General features: G+C 42.4%; 1 protein-coding gene across 1 annotated transcript in view; it reads right to left on the reverse strand.

The window, feature by feature from the left end:
* Nucleotides 1–656: 656 nt before the first annotated feature.
* Nucleotides 657–20,922, reverse strand: part of C8A (complement C8 alpha chain) — a 37,013-nt gene continuing 16,747 nt past the window's right edge. Inside the window, exons 8-11 of the mRNA XM_050962025.1 lie at nucleotides 15,126–15,254; nucleotides 13,069–13,226; nucleotides 3,145–3,367; nucleotides 657–808 (exon numbers count right to left, since the gene is read on the reverse strand). Coding sequence (XP_050817982.1) covers nucleotides 657–808; nucleotides 3,145–3,367; nucleotides 13,069–13,226; nucleotides 15,126–15,254 — 662 coding nt within the window. The remainder of the gene's footprint in view (nucleotides 809–3,144; nucleotides 3,368–13,068; nucleotides 13,227–15,125; nucleotides 15,255–20,922) is intronic.

Genomic DNA, 20,922 nt, shown 5'->3' on the forward strand with positions numbered 1-20,922 from the left:
CAATTTATATTAACATTTCACCCTGGAACTTTAGCATCTTTGGGCTTAATATTGCTCCCATTGAAAACGACAGCAAAAAGCCATTTGGAGTCACTGGAAGCAGGATCCTGCCAGATATGCTGTGTTTAAAGTTCTGACTGCACCAGCCTGAAATAGCTTGCTTGCACTGTTACAGAAATAAAAATTATATGACACACATGTCAACACAAAACTCATTCAATGCAAGGATCATGAGCTTTTAATTTGTCTTCCAAAGGCACATACAAACATTTCAGTTAATGAAGCTTACTATGTAAACTGGTTTACTAAATGTGCTTTATTACTTTATAACCCCATTGTTGTTCAGTAAAAAATATTTGCCCTGATTCTCCATCTTGCAACCTGTCATCACAAATTGAGAGTAAAATGCTAGAGAGAGAGAGAGAGAGAGAGTGTGTGTGTGTTTCAGAATTTACTGGGCAATGTTCAGGTTTCATTTGGTGGCTCTACTATATCTTCTTATGAATGTAAAACTCTAGGCCAGATTTATCACTAGTGTAATTCTATTGACTTCAGCTGGGTTACTCCAGTGGTAGTTACAGCCTACTATGCAAAACATTATCTAACATATATTCTCATTAATCAGTGTCATAACTTATCCCAGATATAGCCAGCCCTTAGCACATCTCTGTCTGCACACTCTTTCCAGCACACCATGTTCCACCATTTTGCGGGGCTGGGTTATTACATTGCCTCGTACGTCTCTTTGTTCCAGACTGGCAGGGAGTCCAGGATGACCAGCAGCTCCAGCTACCATTTGTCTTACTGCCTGTAAAATGATTTTTAAAAATATATTAGATTATAAGGTTCATTTCACAAGCAAGTGAGTCTCAGCTGAAAGCTAAATTGCTTTATTACAGTGGCATGCTGTACTTGAGAGCTAGTGCAAAGTCAACTGAAATTTCTTATGGGAGTGAGTCAGAGGCTGCCATGATAAACTTATTCTTTAGACCAGAGATCTAATCCTAGCTGTGACACTGGTTCCCTGTGCGTCCTCGAGATTTACCTAGCTCGTAGGATTGTTGAGGATCAATGTTTATATGGCACTTTGAAAATAGGGTCTTCTAAAGAATATTTACCCTATTCAGATTGGTAGTCCATTGCTTTTTTTTTCTGCTTCTCTGATAATTTGCTGGGTTACAGTTTGGCCTCTCTTTCCCAAGTGATTGGTGAGGTGTCTCAGTGATGCATCTGTCTCACCTCCAAAAGGATAAAAGTTTCAGTCTTGTTCCAGGCAGGTCATCATAGTAATGCTGCCTGGGGAAATGCTGTAGAGATTCTTTGTGGAAGGGTCATTTCAGGGCTTTTTCATTACTGTATACTCTGATTTGTCAGCAGAGTTCAATACTATAGATTATGGTGTCTCTTTAGATTGATGGGAGCACATGATGGGGCTGTCACTGCATTTTTTTTTTATTTACTCAACTGGTCTCTGTGTGTATCACAAACACTGTATTAATCCAGTTGTGTTGACGTTTGCTATGAAGTCCTGATGGACCCATATGCTCTTACTATCTGTATTACCAAGGCATCAGTTTTCCAGTGATGTGGACCCAGGGCCTAACTCCTATTGATTTCAATCAGTGTTCGATGTTTAGGTGCTTTTGAAAATCCCATAAGGTGCCTATCTCCACCTTTAGGTGTCTAAATCAGAGGTGGCCAATCTGTGGCTCTGGAGCCACATTTGGCTCTTCAGAAGTTAATATGGGGCTCCTTGTATAGGCACCGACTCCGAGGCTGGCACTAGAGGCGCCAACTTTCCAATGTACCAGGGGGTGCTCACCGCTCAACCCCTGGCTCTGCCCCCACTCCACCCCTTCCCGCACCCTCCTCTGAGCCTGCCATGCCCTCGCTCCTCCCCTCTTCCCCTCAGAGCCTCCTGCATGCCATGAAACAGCTGATCTGGAGCTGCAGGGAGGAGAGGGAAGGGAAGGCGCTGATCGACAGGACTGCTGGTGGGTGGGAGGTGCTGCGAGCAGGGGTGGGGAGCTGATGGGGAGCTGCTGACATTACTGTGTCTCTTTGGCAATGTACATTGGTAAATTCTGGCTCTTTCTTGGGCTCAAGTTGGCCGCCCCTGGTCTAAATGCTTTTGAAAATCTGACCTCTAGTCACTATTGTTTTGCTGATAGCATCAAGCGTCACCCCTGGCCTCTGCCATGGCTTTCTCAGTTTATCTTCTCTCTCTCTCTCTCTCTCTCTCTTTCTCTCCCCTGGGTTTTGCATTGTTGTCCATCACTGTAATACCTATAAATATCCTCCTGCTTAGCAGAGGTCCAAAAGTGGATGTCACATTAGCTCTTGCAAATCAGTGCCTCAAGGACGCTTAGTCAAATGGCTCTAGAAGTCTAGTTCCTCCCAGTGACACAAAGATCAATGAGGACCATCTGGGTATAATGACTCCTTTCAGTCTCCATAGTGAGAGATCAGCGTTCCGACACTTAAAGGCTATTCCACACTTCCCCCTGTGTTATTTCTGTCTGACACTCGAAGAGTTTATCCAACCTCCAGTCAGATCATATTTCACGGGCTCCTTGATGGAGCCTGGTGCAGCTTACAACTGCAGCAGAGTGCTGCTGTCGGGTTCTGCACGATTCCCCAGCCTTGCAGGTGATTGATTCCTTTCCTTGACGCATCTGAGATCACACTTGTAACCACAGAAGAAGGATCTAGTATGTTATTGTAGTGATCTACATATGCCTTAAATACACTGAGCCTAGGAAAACTGATCCCTTGATGAGTCTCACAGAGCAGGGCAAAGCTCTGGCTGTTAGAGCTGTTAGCCAGCTGCTATTCTTCAGCTCAGACTTTGCCTTCTCCACCAATTTGTGGTGCTGACATCTCTCCAGCTTTTAAAGCCTCCCTTGTTTAACCTGGCTTATTTATAATAATTACTTGAGCAGTTAATTTTACTCATTTGCAAAGCCCCTAAGACTGCTTGGCATGAGAGGTGGTTTAGTAGTGAAGGTTTGATTGATGAATGGATTCAAACAGCGGCTGCTTAGCATTGCCCAGAGTGAGAACACAGTTGCTATTTCCCCGTCTGTCCCCCCGCCCCACACACACACCGTTCCTCAGCGCCATGTATGCATGTTGCCACCCTACCTTTGCGTCTGGTCTTCTCGCAGGCTGGGCCCTCATAACCCTGTGGGCACTGACAAACACAGACGTCCCCGAGAAGCATGGATTCAGCATTGTTCTGACAAGGGCCACAGCGGCAGGCATTGAACTCTGCTAAGTACTCGTCCAAAGCCCTTTTCAGGTTTTGCCTTTTTGTTTCAATATCATCAAGGTTGCTTCTATGGAGGATTTCATGTATGGGTTGCAGCTGCATAGAACAGAAGAGAATATGTGGCTGTGATGGATTATAATTGCTTTGGTAGGTGCACAAAAAAGGGGATTTAATTTCATGAGTACAGTTCAACTTATAAAGTATTACAGCCGTAGTGTGTTGGACATTTATTGGAGAATCCCCAGAGCTGAAGAAACAACTTACTTTCCTAGACAGCTAGATATGATGTGTGTACAATATTATAGATGGGCCAAAGCCAGAAACTTCAGCTCCAAAGCCCTGGTATTTTTGGAGGTGTTGGAATTATTTGAATACTTGGATTTATGTGCATCCCTTTCATTCTGCTCCCAAATCAGCTCCAGGGCCAGCCCACAACATTTTGGCACCTGAGGCGGGAAGCTTCAATGACGTCCCCATGTCTCCTCACTTGGGCCAAAACTCTGAAAGGTCTCAAATCTGCCTTCTTCCTGTTCTACTCCTCTCATGGTACTGCTCTGCTACCTACCCCAATAAAGGAGCAGTAACAACTTAAAATGCCTTGTTCAAAAATTTTAACACTTAACTTTCAAACACCTGAACAGCAAATGTAACTTTTCTTGTCTGCATAGGAAACACTGGCATTTTTATCTGTTTGAATAATCAAAGTGCTGCTTTCCATGCCTTCTTGGTTACAAAGATTTGAACTGCTTCCTGAAGGTCCACAGTCTGGGCCAGCTCATGCTCTATTGAGATGGTTGCAAGCCCGACCAGCCTCTCCTGTGTCATTGTGGAGCGTAGATGTGTTTTTATTAACTTCAGCTTGCAGTGGCTGCGTTTTCCTCTGGCAGCTGTTACAGGAAGTGTTAGAAGTATGCGCAGAGCAACAAAAGCATTTGGAAAGAGAGTCGTCATCTTATTTGTGCACATATATTCCGGAACAGCCTTTGGAGTTGATCCTACTGAAATGTATCTTGAAAGGGCTTTCAGTTCATCATCTAAATCACTTGCATCTATATCACGCATATCATCATGTGTCAACACTGTAGTGCCCTGCATTCTGGTGTAGGTCTTCTTCAGGTATAGTGAGGAATTTTGGAATATCATACAACATCCCAAATATACTGCTGGGTTCCTTGAACTGCATGAAACGTTCTTCAACTGATTGTATTGCACAATCTAGCACCTGGTTAAAGAATTCAACTTTGAATTGTTGTTTGGGGTCTCTTATGGGATTATCCCGTGCCTCAATCAAAATGTCTTCTTCTTCGGTGACTCTTGTATTCTTGAATGGGTGGGAAAATAGCTTCAGGATGAAGTTCCTCTGCCAACTTCTGTGCATTCTTCAGAACGTTTTGAAATCCCTCATCTGACTGGTAAGACTGTAGGTATGACTTTGCATTGTCCAGTTGTTCCATTGCTCCAGATATATCAAGGTCAACACCTTGGAGTCTTGCTTACAACATTTATTTCAAACAGTATGTCATGCTACGACACTAAGCCACATAGAAATTTGAAGTTACGTATGTTTCTGGTGATTCCATTTCCCTCTGCCACTGTCCTCCCATGAACAGTTCCTGTCATAGCATTATCCTCCATAATGGCAACTATGGCATCGTCTATCTTCCCAATTTGGTGTTTGATAGGCTTTATCACCTCCACTCGACTTTTCCATTGTGTGACACTGAGTGATTTCAGTGGCAGAGAGGATGTTCCCATATGTTGCTTCAAAATTTGCCATCAATGAGTTGATGCAGAGAAAAATACATAGATGCTTTGAATTACATTAAAAAATTCAGCAGCCTCACTAGAAGCTGATGCTGCATCACTGTCCACCAAGTTCAATGAATGAGAACTGCATGGGACAAAAAAACCTTGAGGGTTTAACTCTCGGATCCGTGTCTGTACTCCTCTGTTCTTTCCTTTCATGCTGGCACCATTATAGCCCAGACCTCTCCTGTCAGCTATCACAATTCCCATATCATCCAGCTTTTTAAGAAACACATTTGTCATACCAGCTCCTGTAGTATCATCAATGTCAATACATTCTAGAAAATGCTCTCTGGCAGTCACCATTGCAGGGACATTTTCACTAGGTTCTGTTTTTGTTACAAAATGCACCATTAAAATCATTTGTTCCATAGGCTGATGTCAGCTGCGCAGCCCAGAATAACACAGTAATATCTTGCTGACTTCGGATCTGCCACAATCTTCTGTTTGACTTTTCTTGCAGTAACTGTATGATCTCATTTTGAATTGCTTTTCCAAGGTAGTGGTGTGTGTACATTTTTTGGGGGGTGACTCTTCTTAGATGCTCCTGGAGTACAGCATCAAACCCAGCCATCAGCTCCACAATTTTAAGGAAGTTTCCATTGTTTGACACATGCAGCTGATCTGAAGTGCCACGCAGTGCTAGGTTTTGGGTAGCAAGCATTCTCACAATGGCAATGAGCCTTTTCAGAACATTTTGTCAGTAAAGAGACTCTGATGCAATCGTCTCTTGATGCTGATCATCTATGGTGGCCTTTAACCTTAGTCTCATCTCAAGCTCTTTCCACCTATGGAATGCTCTCTGGTAATTTGCTGCCTTCTCATGGTATGCCAGATTTCTAGGCAGATTTTTCCAGTCCTTTGTTCCTGTAGGACCCAGTGTGGCTGAAACATTAGACTGAAAGAGTTTGCAACAAAAACAGTATAGAGCATTCTGGGTTTTTGAGTACATAAGCCATGGCCTCTCCACTTTGTCACCATTGAGGATTTCATGCCAGTAATGTGTTGGATGGAAACTTCTATTTTCATTGTCTTTGGGGAACATGAAGTTTTTCACTTGCTGTGGTCCATGCAGTACAAGGAAGTCCCTCAGGCTACTGCTCAAGTGGGTCCACAGTCCTGGATCATCTAGACTTAAGGAACTAAACTCAGCAGCAGCTGTTTCTTGTGCCTCTACCACACTCTTCTCTGATCTACACTTTTCTTCAGGAATGTGCATGGTTACATCCATTTGAGGTGGAGTTATGGATGCTGTAGTAGTTGCCAGGTCACCTGCACTCTGACTAACTGGAAGATCAGGCATCTCCTCACCACTCACATCCTCACTGGGGCCAGAAGGCTCACCGTGAACATTTGTCTCTATATACCTTAGGAGAGCTCCTTCCTGCTTAGATAGAAAAGCTTCCTTTGCTTTCTTTTTCTGAATGCTGCCCCAGAGGGGCGTTTTCTTCTTTCACTCATGACTGCTGTTCTGTGCCAGCTATGGTGGCTCTCAACACTCAGTTGAAGGGGACAAATAAGCAGGCTGGTAGCAGGGCCTGAGTAAGGGAAGATATCAGCATCTTAAGGGCCTAACTGGCTCCTACTACTCCAGTTGACTGCCTGTTCTCCTCAAGTGGGTTCAGGGAAACAGCAGGAAACAGGAAGCTGCATGAGAAGCTGGTGATAATCAGTCCAGGTTCCTGAGGGTGCTAGAGAGGTACATAAGAGGCTCCTCCTCCTCTCTCTCCCTGCAGCTTCTTCTGCTTTCTATTCTGCCCTCTCACCTTTTCTCCTGCCTGCCTGTTATGTCTCTTGTGCCCTTCTTCCTCCAGCACAGCACTCCACCATCTCTGTGTATCTAGAGCAGAGAGAATACTTATGCACCAGCAGCAGACTCAGTTTTCTACACTCTGGGTCCTAGTGGCCACCCCACACAGTCTGGCACCTGAGGCAGCCGCCTCTGTTCGCCTCTTGGTAAGGCCAGCCCCGATCAGATCAAAAACCACAAGGGGACCTATTATTTGAGTCATATTTAAATGATCCCACCCACAGTCTTGCAAGAGTTTTCCATGATTTCTGCCATCTTGGACCAGAGTCCTTTGGTAGCAGCTTGTGACGTTTCAGTGCCATCTAATCTAAACTCTAGCCTAACCTCCTTAATCAGAGCAGTATCAGTCCAGCATCAATATATACTTCATGCATTGATCTCTATGTATGAAGCACACATAGTACATACATCTGTGGTATGGTATGATACAGTTAAAACATATTGTGCCATAAGAAATAGTGAAAACATCATGAGTCTAACAATACTAACATCTAAATCTGCCATGTATTTAGGCCAATATATTCAAATGTGAGTATCTAAAACTATGAACCTAACTTCCATATTTAGCCACTTAAATACAAATGAACTGATTTCCTGAGGTGCTAAGGATCCACCATTCCTGTTGAAATGTTCAGCACCCTGAAAAATCAGGCTTTTATTTGACTGTCTATATATGGATTTTAGGCACTGAAATTAGCATTGGACTTAATATCTTGCCCCTTATGTATTTCATATTCATGTAATAGATTTTCTCAAACACATGACAGTTCAAACAAAGTACATTTTAAAAATCAAGGTTGGCTTTATATTTGTGTGCTTGTGTGTATATGTACATATACCTGAATGAGACTGACACATGCTCATCTGATCACACTGGTCGCAGAGACTGAGTTTTCTCTTCTTACAAATACAGCATAGAAAAGATTTTCTAAGAAAGTCCTACATGGCTTTGAAAATGTTTCTTAAAAACAATGTGCACAAGACCCTTTAACAAATAAGAGTGAGCTAAAGATAAGAGGCATTCAAGTGGACACAAGTGCTTAGCAGCAGCCTGAACTCACTCTAGAGCCCCATGCAATTGCAGAGCTCCTAGTGTCACCAACTGAGAGGTCACTGAGTGAGTTACTAGAAAATTGCAGCATATTTTGCCCAGAGATGATGGAACTTGCACAGAAGGGTGGATAACTTGCAGCAGAATGCTCACTGTTACTGAGAGTGTTTCTATTTAAACAGCCCATTTTGTCAATATGGCAGAATGTTCTGTAATTTCCTATTTACCCAGTTAATAGTGTGGATAATTCTTGCTTCTGGGTTCCTTTCTACCTTCTCTCACATTTTGTTGCCAAAGTCAGAGACAGTAGTGCTTTTAAGTTAGAAAGAGGCGAATGGCAATGGAGTAGCACAACTCGGTACTTGTACAATTGCCTAGATGCTCCTCATTTCATCGCATAGTTGTCATCTCAGAGTAGGCTGGCAATTATACATTCTCATGGAAGATTTTCCACCCTTAAGTGCAAGGAGAGAAACGCTCCTTCCACTGCCAGACACTCAGAGCTGCGCCTATCAAGAAAATGTCTTGTCGAAGGCGGCGATGCACTGAGAGATAGCAATGGCACAAAATAAAAGCTGCAGCATCTGACTGCAGTGAGTTCTTTTTCCTCCTCACTGATGTCCTCCTTTCCTGTTCTATCTCCTCTCAAGGACTCCCTTTCTGAAAGCTCTCAGGGTGCTGTGGCAGTTGGTCTGGAATATCCTTGTTCTATTTTACGGGACACACAAGACTTGGAGGTGTTCTGGTTAGGATGACTAGACAGCAAGTGTGAAAAATCAGGACTAGGGGTGGAAGGCAATAGATGCCTATATAAGAAAAAGCTCCAAATATCGGGACTGTGCCTATAAAATTGGGACATCCTGATCACCTTAGTTCTGGGCATGAGGAATAAGCTACTGAAAGAGGATGTGCCTCCCCAAGCTGTATAGTTCCTGTAACTCAGCGAAACCTTTCTTTCCCTTATCAAGAATATAAACACTCAGGGCTCATTGATGTCAATGGTTCTACACTAACTTACATTAGTCAAAGATCAGGTCCTCCGAATGGAAAATCGAGCAGCAGTAATTTAATTTTATTTGACTTTAGCTTTCCAGGCTTATGAATGTAAGGCCTAATCCTATGATGTGAGCTACCATGGAGTTGTGTCCTTTGTAGGATGGTTACCCATAACATCTGATTCTTGTTAAATGAATGTAGGTGTCAGGGTGACAACCACGGGGCTTGAAATCAGAGATGAGACAATCGTAGCAGTCTCCTCAGGCTGCCCCATAATATGTCTCAAGTCTGACCTGAGGAGATCCAGAGATGACCTACTGGGGTACAATGATTTTCAGTTTCCATGTACTTGGCATCTCAGTTGACATCAGAGATCCAGCTTTAGTTGTGATTTTCCGATTTTTATTTTATTTTATTGATTGATTGATAGTCTGGAAGCAGCAGGACCTAGACCACTAATTTACAGAGGCCATCAAACAGCCAGCAAACTGTGTGTTTAGAACTTCAAGAACTGCCTGGAGAGGGCACCCAGAATCAGTTGCTGGTGTGACCAACATGAATTGGTCCTCCAGCAGCTAGCAGGCTGGGAGCAGGCTGAAGGCAACAGGACTCAGCTGGCAAGATAAAAAGGTCTGGATGATTTTTCCAGGGGCCATTTCTGGGTGAAGCTGGGACCAAGGGAGGAAGGATTTCTCCAGTCTTAACCCAGGAGGCAAAGCTGGTCAGGAGTTCTGGCTATACCTTTTTGGTTGAGCCAACACAGGATTGTTGATTTATGTTATGGAAGATAACGCCCAGGTAGCCATCTTGAATTGAATATCAATTCACTGCGGTAAAATTCAAGTGAGCACACTTCATGAATTGCCCCACTGGTTCAGGCAAACACAATGACATGGTAACCTAGAAGTCAGAGATTCTGTATTTTATGCAGTTGACCTACTTATTCCTATAACTAGAACAATGCCTAATACCCCGGAGCCACCCCTTCAAGAAGAGGGACTTTTTTATAAAGGCATGGAGTAGAACATAAGAACGGCCATATTGGATCAGACCAATGGTCCATTCAGCCCAGCATCCTGTCTTCTGACAGTGTCAAATACCAGGTACTTCAAAGGGAATCAGTAGAAAAGGCAATCATCAAATGATCCATCCCCTGTAACCCATTCCAAGCTTCTGGCAAACAGAGGCAAGGGACACTTCAGATCATGATTTTGCACCCCAGACCATCGTGGCTAATAGCCATTGATGGACCTATCCTCCATGAACTTAACTAGTTCTTTTTTGATTCCTGTTATAGTTTTGGCCTTCACACCATCCCCTGGCAATGAGTTCCACAGGTGCATTGTGTGAAGAAATACTTCCTTTTGTTTGTTTTACACCTTGTGCCTATTAATGTCACTGGGTGACCCCTGGTTCTTGTGTTATCTGCAGAAATAAATAATATTCTTTCTCCACACCAGTCATGATTAAGGCTAAGCTTTTGTCACGGATACTTTTAGTAAAACTCATGGTCAGGTCACGGGCAATAATGAAAAATTCATGGAAGCCTGTGACCTGTCCCTTTTACCAAAAATATCCATGACAAAATGGGGAGCCTGGGCATCTGCTGGTGGGCTGGGTGCTCCCGGGGCCCCCACCACCCATGGGGACTCGGAGCTCCAGGGTTCTCCTCCACTGGTGGCTCCAAGCTATGGGGGTCCTCCCTGAGGCAACTTGGAGCTCTGGGGGTTCTCCCCTGCTGCATGTGGTGGCTGGGACTCCTGAGGGCTCCCCTCTGTTGCTTGCAGCAGCCAGGTGCTCCAGGGGTTGCGTCCTGCCATATGCGGCGGCTGGGAGTGGCAGCTGGAGCTATGGGAGTCCCCCCCTGCTGCCCACCACAGGTGGGAACTGTGGAGAGTCCACCAGCCACCTGCAATGGCTGGGAGCTGCTGGTGTATCCCGCAGCTCCCTGCCTCCACAGGCGACAGGAGACCCCCTCAAGCTCCCAGACAACACTGGCTGAAGTCACGGAGGTCTTTGGAAGTCATGGATTCCGTGACCTCCGTGACTAAATTGCTGCCTTACTCATGATTATTCAGACCTTCATCATATCCTCCCTTAGTTGTCTGTTTTCCAAGCTGAAAAGTCCCAGTCTTTTTAATCTCTCCTCATATGGAAGCTGTTCCATACCCCTAATCATTTTAGTTGCCCTTCTCTGCACCCTTTCCAATTCCAATATATGTTTTTTGAGATAGGTTGACCAGATCTGCATGCAGTATTCAAGATGTGGGTGTACCATGGATTTATATAGAGGCATTATGATATTTTCTGTCTTATCCATCCCTTTCCTAATGGTTTGTAGCTTTTGTTAGCTTTTTTGACTGCCACTGCAAATTGAGCAGATGTTTTCAGAAACTATCCACAATGACACCAAGTTCTGTTTCTTCAATGGTAACAGCTAATTTAGCCCCCATCATTTTGTATGTATAATTGGGATTATATTTTCCAATGTGCATTACTTTGCTTTTAACAACACTGAATTTCATCTGCCATTTTCTTGCCCAATCACCTAGTTTTGTGAGATCCCTTTGTAACTCTTCGCTGTCAGCTTTGAGACTGAACTATCTTGGGAAATTTGGTATCATCCACATATTTTTTCTCCTCACTGTTTACCCCTTTTTCCAGATCATTTATGAATATGTTGAACAGTACTATCCTCAATACAGACTCCTGGGGAACACCACTATTTACCTCTCTCCATTCTGAAAACCGACCATTTATTCCTACCCTTTGTTTCCTATCTTTTAAACAGTTACTGATCCATGAAAGAACCTTCCTTCTTATTAAAGTCTGGGAAAAGCAGTGGCCAAATTCTATTTACTATTTCAAATAAAAAAAGAAGTTGCATCAAATGTGGGATTACCTTTGCTACCAGCCTAGCACAGAACTGTCTCTGGATTTTATTTTATTTTTTTTTATCTTCTTTGCAAGTTGAGATATAAAGTTTGCTCCCAAATTAGAGTATTCAACATGCAAGCTTTTTTGCAAAGACCGCCTAAAACTAGCATGCTTGCTGATGAAGCATTTTGTATTACTACTTATAACAAATAGGAGATAGGTATTTGCTAATATCCTTGAGAATTATAGTTCCATAATGGTGTGAAAAACTGCTGCAGTGATTGATCAAGAATTGAATTAAAGGTGAATCTATCTGAGCCTTTTTTTACTTGTGGCATTTTACAGTTGGGTTTTTTTGTAGGCAGTTTTATATATTGCATGGAAGTTTTTTAGGTTCCCCAGTTCATTGCAAGAAAATTGTATTAAAGGCAAGAAATGTAAAAATGCTTCATTATGCCCCAGCAGTACAATCTAACCAATAAAACATCTTTTACCCTAACTGGGAAATTCTATGGTCTCTTTGCTATTTTGTCTCATCTCTAAGAGTGAAATACTGGATCCTGCTCCATGGCCACAGCAGAGCAAAAACGCAAAGGAAATAGCTACCTAGTTTGATATGTAGATAGTGCCTAACACTGTGATATTGAAGGGCAGAGAAGCAACATGTAATCAGAGCAAGAAGCCAAGACAAATGTCTTGAAGCCAAGTTCTGCAATACCCTACTCCACAGGAGCAAGTATGTCTATTGGAGTGCAGGGGTATATGAGCATGACCACTGGACCTGTAAATTGTCTATATACCCCACATTGGGGTATATCCGTTACAACAGCCTATGAGCTCTATTAGCATTTGCAGAGTGGCTGTGTGAGGGAGGAGCCCATCCCTTCGTCTCCTTTTGATTCCTTATATAACTGCGAGAACACAGATTTCAGCTGTCGTGAGAATAATAGGGATTAGGTGACCACTCCTAAAACCATTCCTTGGGAAGCTGTTCCATGGGAAGCTTGTGCACAGGGACACATCAAAAACTAAACTCTCCACTAAGCCAGCATTAAGCTTCTTGTCTGTCTCACCTTTGATGCTGTTGCTAAGAAATGCACTCCCCATTGTGGAATGTCTGAGAGGTTACCAGATCAGCGGCCCATTACATTTAATCTGTTCTCTGATGGGATCACAATGAAAATATGAAATGATCTGGTCTACTACACTTTCATTCCTCATAACAGTGGAGTTTCTTCAACTGCAAAAAGGTCTTACCTCGAAATCAATAACAGCAGGATTATATTTTAATGACCTTCCCCAGCGACGATACATATTGGCATTCCAACTGTTTAAAAGCCCTCCACTTGAAGCAACATCTCCACCTTGAATCCGAGGAATAATATCTTCCACTATTGCACTGTTGGTTTCAGGATCTGGAAAGTTGAATTATAGCTACATATTAGCTACCATTTCCACACATTGAGTAGTAACAGCATGACCCAGTGGATGGCCACTTGCCCCCATTAAGGCCATGACCCTGCACCATTAAAGTCAATGAGAGATTTGCCATTGACTTCAATGAGCCCAGGAGCAAGCCCTAAACATATACACAGGACCCAATGTGTGGGGCAAAGATAGTTTTATATCACCTTTGCGCTCCCCAGTCCATATACAAAATAACACATCACGTCATCAGGGAGTAGTACTCAGGTCCCCTGAGTCTAAATGAGATAGTTGGAGACGGAAAAAAATTCAAATAGACTGTGGAAGACATAGGCAGGGAGAGAGAAACATTCTATTTGGAATGTTCCAATGAAATGCTTTTTGTACAGAAAATGCATTTTCTGCAAAATTGAAATTTTATGTAGTGTGACAAACTCATACTGGACAGCTGCAAGAGTGGTGGAAGCCCTAGAATGATACAAGCCCTTTTTTCTACAAGCTGAGAAGGAGTTACCTCAGGTCAATTAGGGACACCTGAGTCCAATTAAGGGCTGCCTGAGACCTTTTAAAACTTGTGGGGGAAGGAAGGAGAGAAGCTGCTGCAGGGATAGTGGCAGAAAGGAGCTAGATTTCTCCAGCATGAGAGGCTGTTCTCTTCCTCATAGGGAAAGCAACCAAAATTGAGTGTCTCTTTAGGGGAAGGACTCACACCCCAGGGCAAGTAACAGGACAATGCCCCGCTACCCGTACCCCCGCACCCCACACACAGACAGACACATAGTGTGGAGGCAGGGAAAGGTATCCGCCCTTTGTTCTTGTGTTTGTACATTTGTTTCTTTTTTGGTTGGCGGAGATGCACTCCTTAGGTTTGCCGTGAGGCCTACCCTGAAAATACAGACAAGTAAATGCAGAGGGGGAAGACAAACACTGCCTAGAGTGGGCCTGATTTACCCCCAGCCTGGCCACCACCAAATGGGAAAGTGCTAAGTCTGGTGAGATGGAGGAGGAGGTGCCTTGCCACAGTGGGGAAATTGCAATGAAATATTTTGTTTTGGGTCAGTTTGATTTAAATTAAAATATTTTGATTTCTTGAATTGAAACAAAACATACACTTTTGACTTAGTTTGACCTTGAACTGCATCTACATATGGTGCAATGATATCTCATGGGAGTTGTAGTTTGGGTGCCTCATGCCTCCCAGAATGAAATATTTTGATTTGAGACTGTCAGAAAGTTTTGTTTCAATTCAAAATTGTCCAAAAAAACCTTTCCAAATTGGAATATTTTGTTAAATATTAAACGTTTTGCTCTTTTGACTTTTTGTTCTGATTGGGGGTAATAATAAATATTGGCATTTCCTGTGAGATGGATATTCCAATTTTTGCTCAGGTCTAGTCAGATGTGTAAATCAGCATAGCTCCATCACTGTTTTACACCAGCTCAAGATCTTGACCCACCATGTAGAGAGCCCACGTGTTCTACCCTAGCTTTTGAGGTTGTGGACAGGGAATTGTTCAAAACCTAATGCATATTACCTTTTAGTTAGAGGTTAAATTGAATCTCCCTTGGAAAAAAAACACAAGTTAGAATAGTGAAAATGGTTTGTGAATCTGAATTGGTTTTGTGAACACTGCAACCCAATATTTATTTTGAGATGTTCATGAAACCCCTTGAGCTTCATCCATCCCGACTTTAAACCTTAACCTATCCCCCACTTGCACCTCCAGATCCAGGGTAGTCAGAAATCTGCTAATGGCAACAGGGGTAATGACATCAGTGGGTAGAACTCCACAAATGCACTTTGACCCACTTACACCAATGGTGAATTCATTTAAAGATTTACTAGTAAGACAAATATATTCTGTGTACTCCCTTTTCGGACATCATACCAGTTTTAAGGAATACGTCCTTCTCACAGTTTTTGTATGATAGTGACATTGATATATCTGTTCTTTCCTTTTGGTATATGAAGCCTCCTGACAGACCAAAACAGGAGCTTATTGTTTCAGATGAAATGGCTGTGAAACAAAAATAGAAAAACAATAATGTCAGTGTCATTCTTGGTAAGAACGGCATTTTTTCCCCAGTGGTAATTGCAGGTACATCAACCAATAAAATATTCATACAAATATGTAGCACATTTGTGGAAGCCAAGAAATTATTGCCATCAGTGTGAAACTGATTTTGCTGGGCTTTGTCATTCTTGTGTGGAAGCCAAATATATGGCTGGGGTTTATCAGTGATTATTAAGTCTGAAAGGGCAAAATACTTGCCCCAAGAGATTTTCTTCTAAAAGAAGAGTGAAAAATTTCAAATCTAGGAAGTCCCTTCATATGTCAGATTCTGTTCTATCTGTTTAAATTTTGTCTCCGTATGGGCCAGATCCTTAGCTGGAGTAAAACTATGTAGACCTTTTAAAGTGAATAGACCTATGCCAATTTTCAGCAGCTGAGTATCTGGTGCATATATCATAATATGTCTCTTAATCATCTGTGCACTGAGACTGGTGTATTAGCTGCATAATTAGCTATAGGGTCAGAAGACAGTGTTGCAGAGAGTGTTTGCCTTTTTATAGGAGTTTGGGCTTAGCCAAATATGATTTCCTGAGATACTTGGATCAGAACCTGAGCTGGTGTAAATTGATATAGCTCAAGTGACCAGCTGAAGTTCTGGCCCCATATATTTTGGTCAGTAGATAATGTTTTACAAAACTTTACTGAACGGATGCTGAAAAAACAACAACCCCAGTACTGAAAAAAGCTGCCACCAAATTACAATATCATTTAGGTCAATTTGCATGAGTTATTTAGTGAGGTAAAATGACTGGCTAGAATAGTAACTTCAATACAAATGTATCAATTGTTTACCCTTTGAAAATCACTGACGGTTTATTGCATGCTGTTGTATTACCGTTAACGGCTACTGCTGTATGTATTGTAAAAAATAAATAACTAGAGTCCTATGAGCAAGCTGTAGAGAAGAGAACTGAAATAAAAAAGTGGTTTCACCAAAGCACAGTAGTAGGCACATTTCTTAGGTCAACAATGTTTTGTTATGTGTATTTTTCAGTGTATTACAAATATGAGGCAAGTTCAGCAGAAGTTAATGGCAAGACTTCCATTGATTTCAGTGTATGCAGAATAATAATAATTAATAATACCTAGCTTTTATATAGCCCTTTTCATCAGTAGTAGAGCCCTGTGCGAACACAAAATTTATATCCATGGATATAAAGTGAATATCCGCAGAGTTGCAGGGTTCTAGTGCCTGTGACTGGGCCAGGAACCACAGTGGCGAAAGCAGCAGCATGTCAGGCTGCTGCTTGCAGGAACCAGTGCCCATTGCAAGCAGTTCCTCCAGCGTGACTGCACCGTCCCCAGCCCTGCCCACTGGAGCAGGTACTGGGCTCACCAGCAGCTGTCCCTGGTCACAGCATCCCTTCAAATCTCCTTTGCGTCTCCTGTCCAGGACCGTGCAAGCCACTTGCACACACTAGTGTGACCACGGATGGCTGCTTCTGTATCCACGAATGGCTGTAATCAGTAGTGCTTCATGAAGAACTTGGCCGTATCGTTATGCCCATTTTGCAGATGGGGAAACTGAAGCATAAAGAGGCAAACAGACTTTCCCAAGGTCACCCAGAAGCCAAGGTGGGAGTAGAACACAGGTGGCCTGTGTCGAAGACCAGTCCTCTATCCGCTAGGCAACGCTGCCTCTCATCAGTATCAGGCCTGTAGGCCTGGTTTGCTTCCATTGAAATAACTAGCAAATTCTGTGGAGCATGAGTCTCTTCTCTTCTTCTACGCTTGTCCATAAGGAGTAACTCCAGTTGAGTCACGCCTGTGCATGCCTGCAACAATCAAGACCAGAATCTGGCTCATTGACTTATTGATGCGGGATCAGACCCTGAACATGCGAGATGCTGAGCACCTCAGGAGAAGCAATTTGCCCCCTGAACTCCCATTCAACTTAATGGGAGATGGAGAGATCCTAACCCTTCATTTCTCATTGCCTTCAATAGGAATCCAGGGTCTCACTGCATTGTAGGCCTGGGCCCTGAGAAAGAGTAAACATGCAGCATTCAGATCCATGGAGTATAATATTCAATAATTGTAAACAGAAATGGATAAAATTCATTCACTCAAAGCAACATGAATGTTTGCTTCTCTCAGCGTTGAAGTGCCATTAAAATTAAAGTTCAGATACACTCTGATTAATTGATTCACCATGGCTCCTGTCGAGTAATTATGTTCAGCAAGGGTCTGTCAATACAATTTGCAATTGGTTGTAGCGAATACTGTAGATCCAGTCTTGATAAATATTGAAGTGGTTATTGCTGCAAAAGGGTGGTCATACAGAGTATTGGCTCTTTGCAGGAGGGGAAACCATGATTGTTTATCATCTGATGTAATTTCAGATAGTTGAATATGTCCTAGTCATGAGAGTTATTGCTGCATTTTGAATTAATCATAATATGTAAAGGCTCTTTCCATACTATTCTGTGCTGAATGCATCTCTCCTAAATGTCGTCACACCTGTTAATGAATTACTCAACTTTTCTCCTGTGTAATAAAACAATAATTTATTTTAAAAAGAAGGAATGAAAAATATTGGTGGCATGATTCACAAGGTGCCTTATCCTGATAATCTTATTCATTTTTACTCAGTCCTTATTGAGACAAATTTCCACTTCAGTGGGATTTTTGCCTTTATTCTAAATAGCATAATGATATTGGAATATAGTTTAGTAATTGGTTAGGACACACTAGCTGTATTAGTTCGTGCTAGTTTATGCAGATCAGTGGCTCAAGTTTTAGTGGTAACATTTTTTTTTTAAGAAAGTACACAGCCAGTTCTTCAACTGGTATAAATTCAACTGATTACAACTGAGCTGTACTGATTTACAGCAGCTGAGGATCTGACTCATACACACCATGTAACAACATAGTGAGGAGACACCTCATTCAATAGGAAATCTGTCCAGTATTAAACCATCAAAACATACCAATTATTACCATGTGGGGGAATCTGAGACTCTGCAGTTTCATTTCCTATAGGATATAATGCTGTATCAGTTGATAAATGTTGAGTTTTTAATGGTATCCACTATAGATGGAAATTATACAAGTATCCTACATTAGAATGAAAATTATCTCTCTTCTGGGGCACATTTTTTGTCTCTTGCAGAACTCCAACATCCCTCATTTTTAAAATAGGGCACCCTGTGGCATTAAATCTCATCTCAGATATACAGTAAGCACAAGATAAAATAAAATCATAGCCCCTGTCCAGCTGCTGGTGATTAATCCTTTCCTTTAACTTGGCAGTCTACTTCTTAAAGTCTTCCTTGTTAAGATTTTGGTCACCTCTTTGTCACTCACTTTTCCAGGAGTGAAGGACACAGAACGTCTCCAAGAATAAGGACACACTTCAGGAGAGCTGTACAAATCATTTTTATTGCTAAGTACTTCTTTTGTAACACTCTCTATGGTTGGCTCTGAGCACTGAATCTGTGTAGTTATAGATACCCGAACTACTCTAGGCCAAATCATAAACTGGCATAAATTGTCATAGTCTTATTGAAGTCAGTGAGGCTATTCTGATTTATACCAGCTGAGCATCTGGCTGCCATTTACTATTGCTATAATCACAGTCTCCATCTTAGGCCACCAGGTTGAAACCAAAGCAGAACCTATAGCAGAAGCTATAGATGACTAATGCCTACTTGTATCACTGGATGTATAAGAGTTGTGGTATCTATCACATTGTAGCTGACTTTACATTTCCACTAACAATCTTGTGAGTGTACCAAAAGGACTATGTTGTTCTGCATCCTCATGCTTGATTAGAAGAGGCTTTATGTTTCAACTGCCCAGAAACTGATATGCATGCAATCCTAACTGCTGATACATTACATAAACATAATTTACAGGCATAACTATGCAGCCCTGCACACCTTCGTGGGTTGAAAGTTGGAGCAAGCAGAACTCTGTCATTCCTGAGATTACAATGCCAGATGTAAGGCCAAGTACAATGCATTATTCACACATTCAAAACAAACACGTATTTGAGTGTATCTCAATCTGTCTGTGTAATGCCTTTTTCTTGCTCTTAGTGCTAACAAGTATAATCAAGGCTACAATTTGCTCCCACCAGTGTGAAGAGAATGTCCTTGGGGGTCGCTCCTGATCCACCTGTGTCTGTGTTGCTCATGACGACCCTCTCAGAGGAGAGCTTGGTTTTTAGACTAAGTCTCACTAAGGGTTCCATCATATTTGATTGAGACCTGCACTGATTGTTGAAGTATGAGTGAAACTGTCATTCTTTCCTCTGGATCTGTGTCTGCATTTGTCTTGTTCCGAGGCAGCTAGTTATTAAGTCTTCAGGCTTCTGAATATGGACATGAAATCCTTTAGTGCATTCTGGACCCGTCCCAATCTCTGTACTGATAAACAAACTTTTCTCCAGGTGCTGTCCTACCTTCTGTAGTAGTAAGCCAGGGAGAGCAAAAAGGATGTGAAAAGAACAAGTTCAGCTTTGGGAAGCCTAGATGCTGATGACACAAGGCAGTCATTGGTTGCAAAATTAGCTGGTGGAAAGGATGCAGGGCCATTGTATGTAAGATATAGGAGAATAAAACAGTCCGGAAAGAGTACTGGAGAAATCCAAACTCCTGCCTAAACTATTGATTACTGCCAAGGGAAACTTTGATGTAAGACAGTAGAACAAAACGCCCTGTTAGTGACTTTCCTCTGTTTTCATCCCCACAGGAGATACCTGTTTGTTTAACCAGTTGTCGCGCAAAAGATAATTGACGGTCCTTCTTCTGGTAGGTAATGAGAGCTGCAAAATATGGATCCATGTTGGGTCTGGATGTAGAAACCATCTCCCAAAGTGTGGGGATGTTTGGACTTGTGGTTCTGGTTTGGCCCATTAGAAAGGGAAGCCCTAATTGTGAACTTTAAAAAACTTTACAGGTCACATCTTTTCAGATTCAGAGTTACAGAATACCTGTTTTCTGAGTTTTCCTGTTATGAGAGAAGACATTAAGTACATTGGCGATGAGTTCATGTCCACTGGGATGATGTCTCCCGTATAGCAGCCATACTACTATTAAGATTAAGTAGATGGAAAAGCCAAGTAGATTCCACACTACAATGAGTGAGCTGGTCAGGAACTGCATGCTGACTGTGAGACGCACTTATTGGTTTATTTAACACCTAACCTCAGGATAAAGGATAAATAATCTAACCAAGAGAGCCTCCAGTTTAACTTCCCATGTGCCTCCTAGTGGCCAAAAGGAGATCTACTTTAAAAAAAGATTTAGGGCCAGAACCTCAGCTGGTTTAAGCTGGTGTAAATCACCAAAACTCCATTTATGCCAATGGACCTATGCCAAATGACACAAGCTGCAGAATCTGACCTATTTTACTCACCTATGAAATGTACTTAAACCAAGAACACTAAAGCACTGACTCAGAGTGCCTAATTTTAGTCACTGTGAGCTAAATCCTGGCCCTGCTTTCCAAGGCCAGAAGACCCAAATGCTGCTCAGAAGCTGCTGATTTGCTGCACAGGAAGGCAAACTATGGAAAGTCAGTATAAGTGGCTCTGCATAAGCATACTGTGGAACAGTGGCAGCTAGTCCTGTGAGTAGTGGTGAGAAGGAATTTGGCGTAGGTAGAC

This window comes from Gopherus flavomarginatus, chromosome 7 (genome assembly GCF_025201925.1).
Source record: "Gopherus flavomarginatus isolate rGopFla2 chromosome 7, rGopFla2.mat.asm, whole genome shotgun sequence".
Classification (NCBI taxonomy): Eukaryota; Metazoa; Chordata; order Testudines; family Testudinidae; genus Gopherus; species Gopherus flavomarginatus.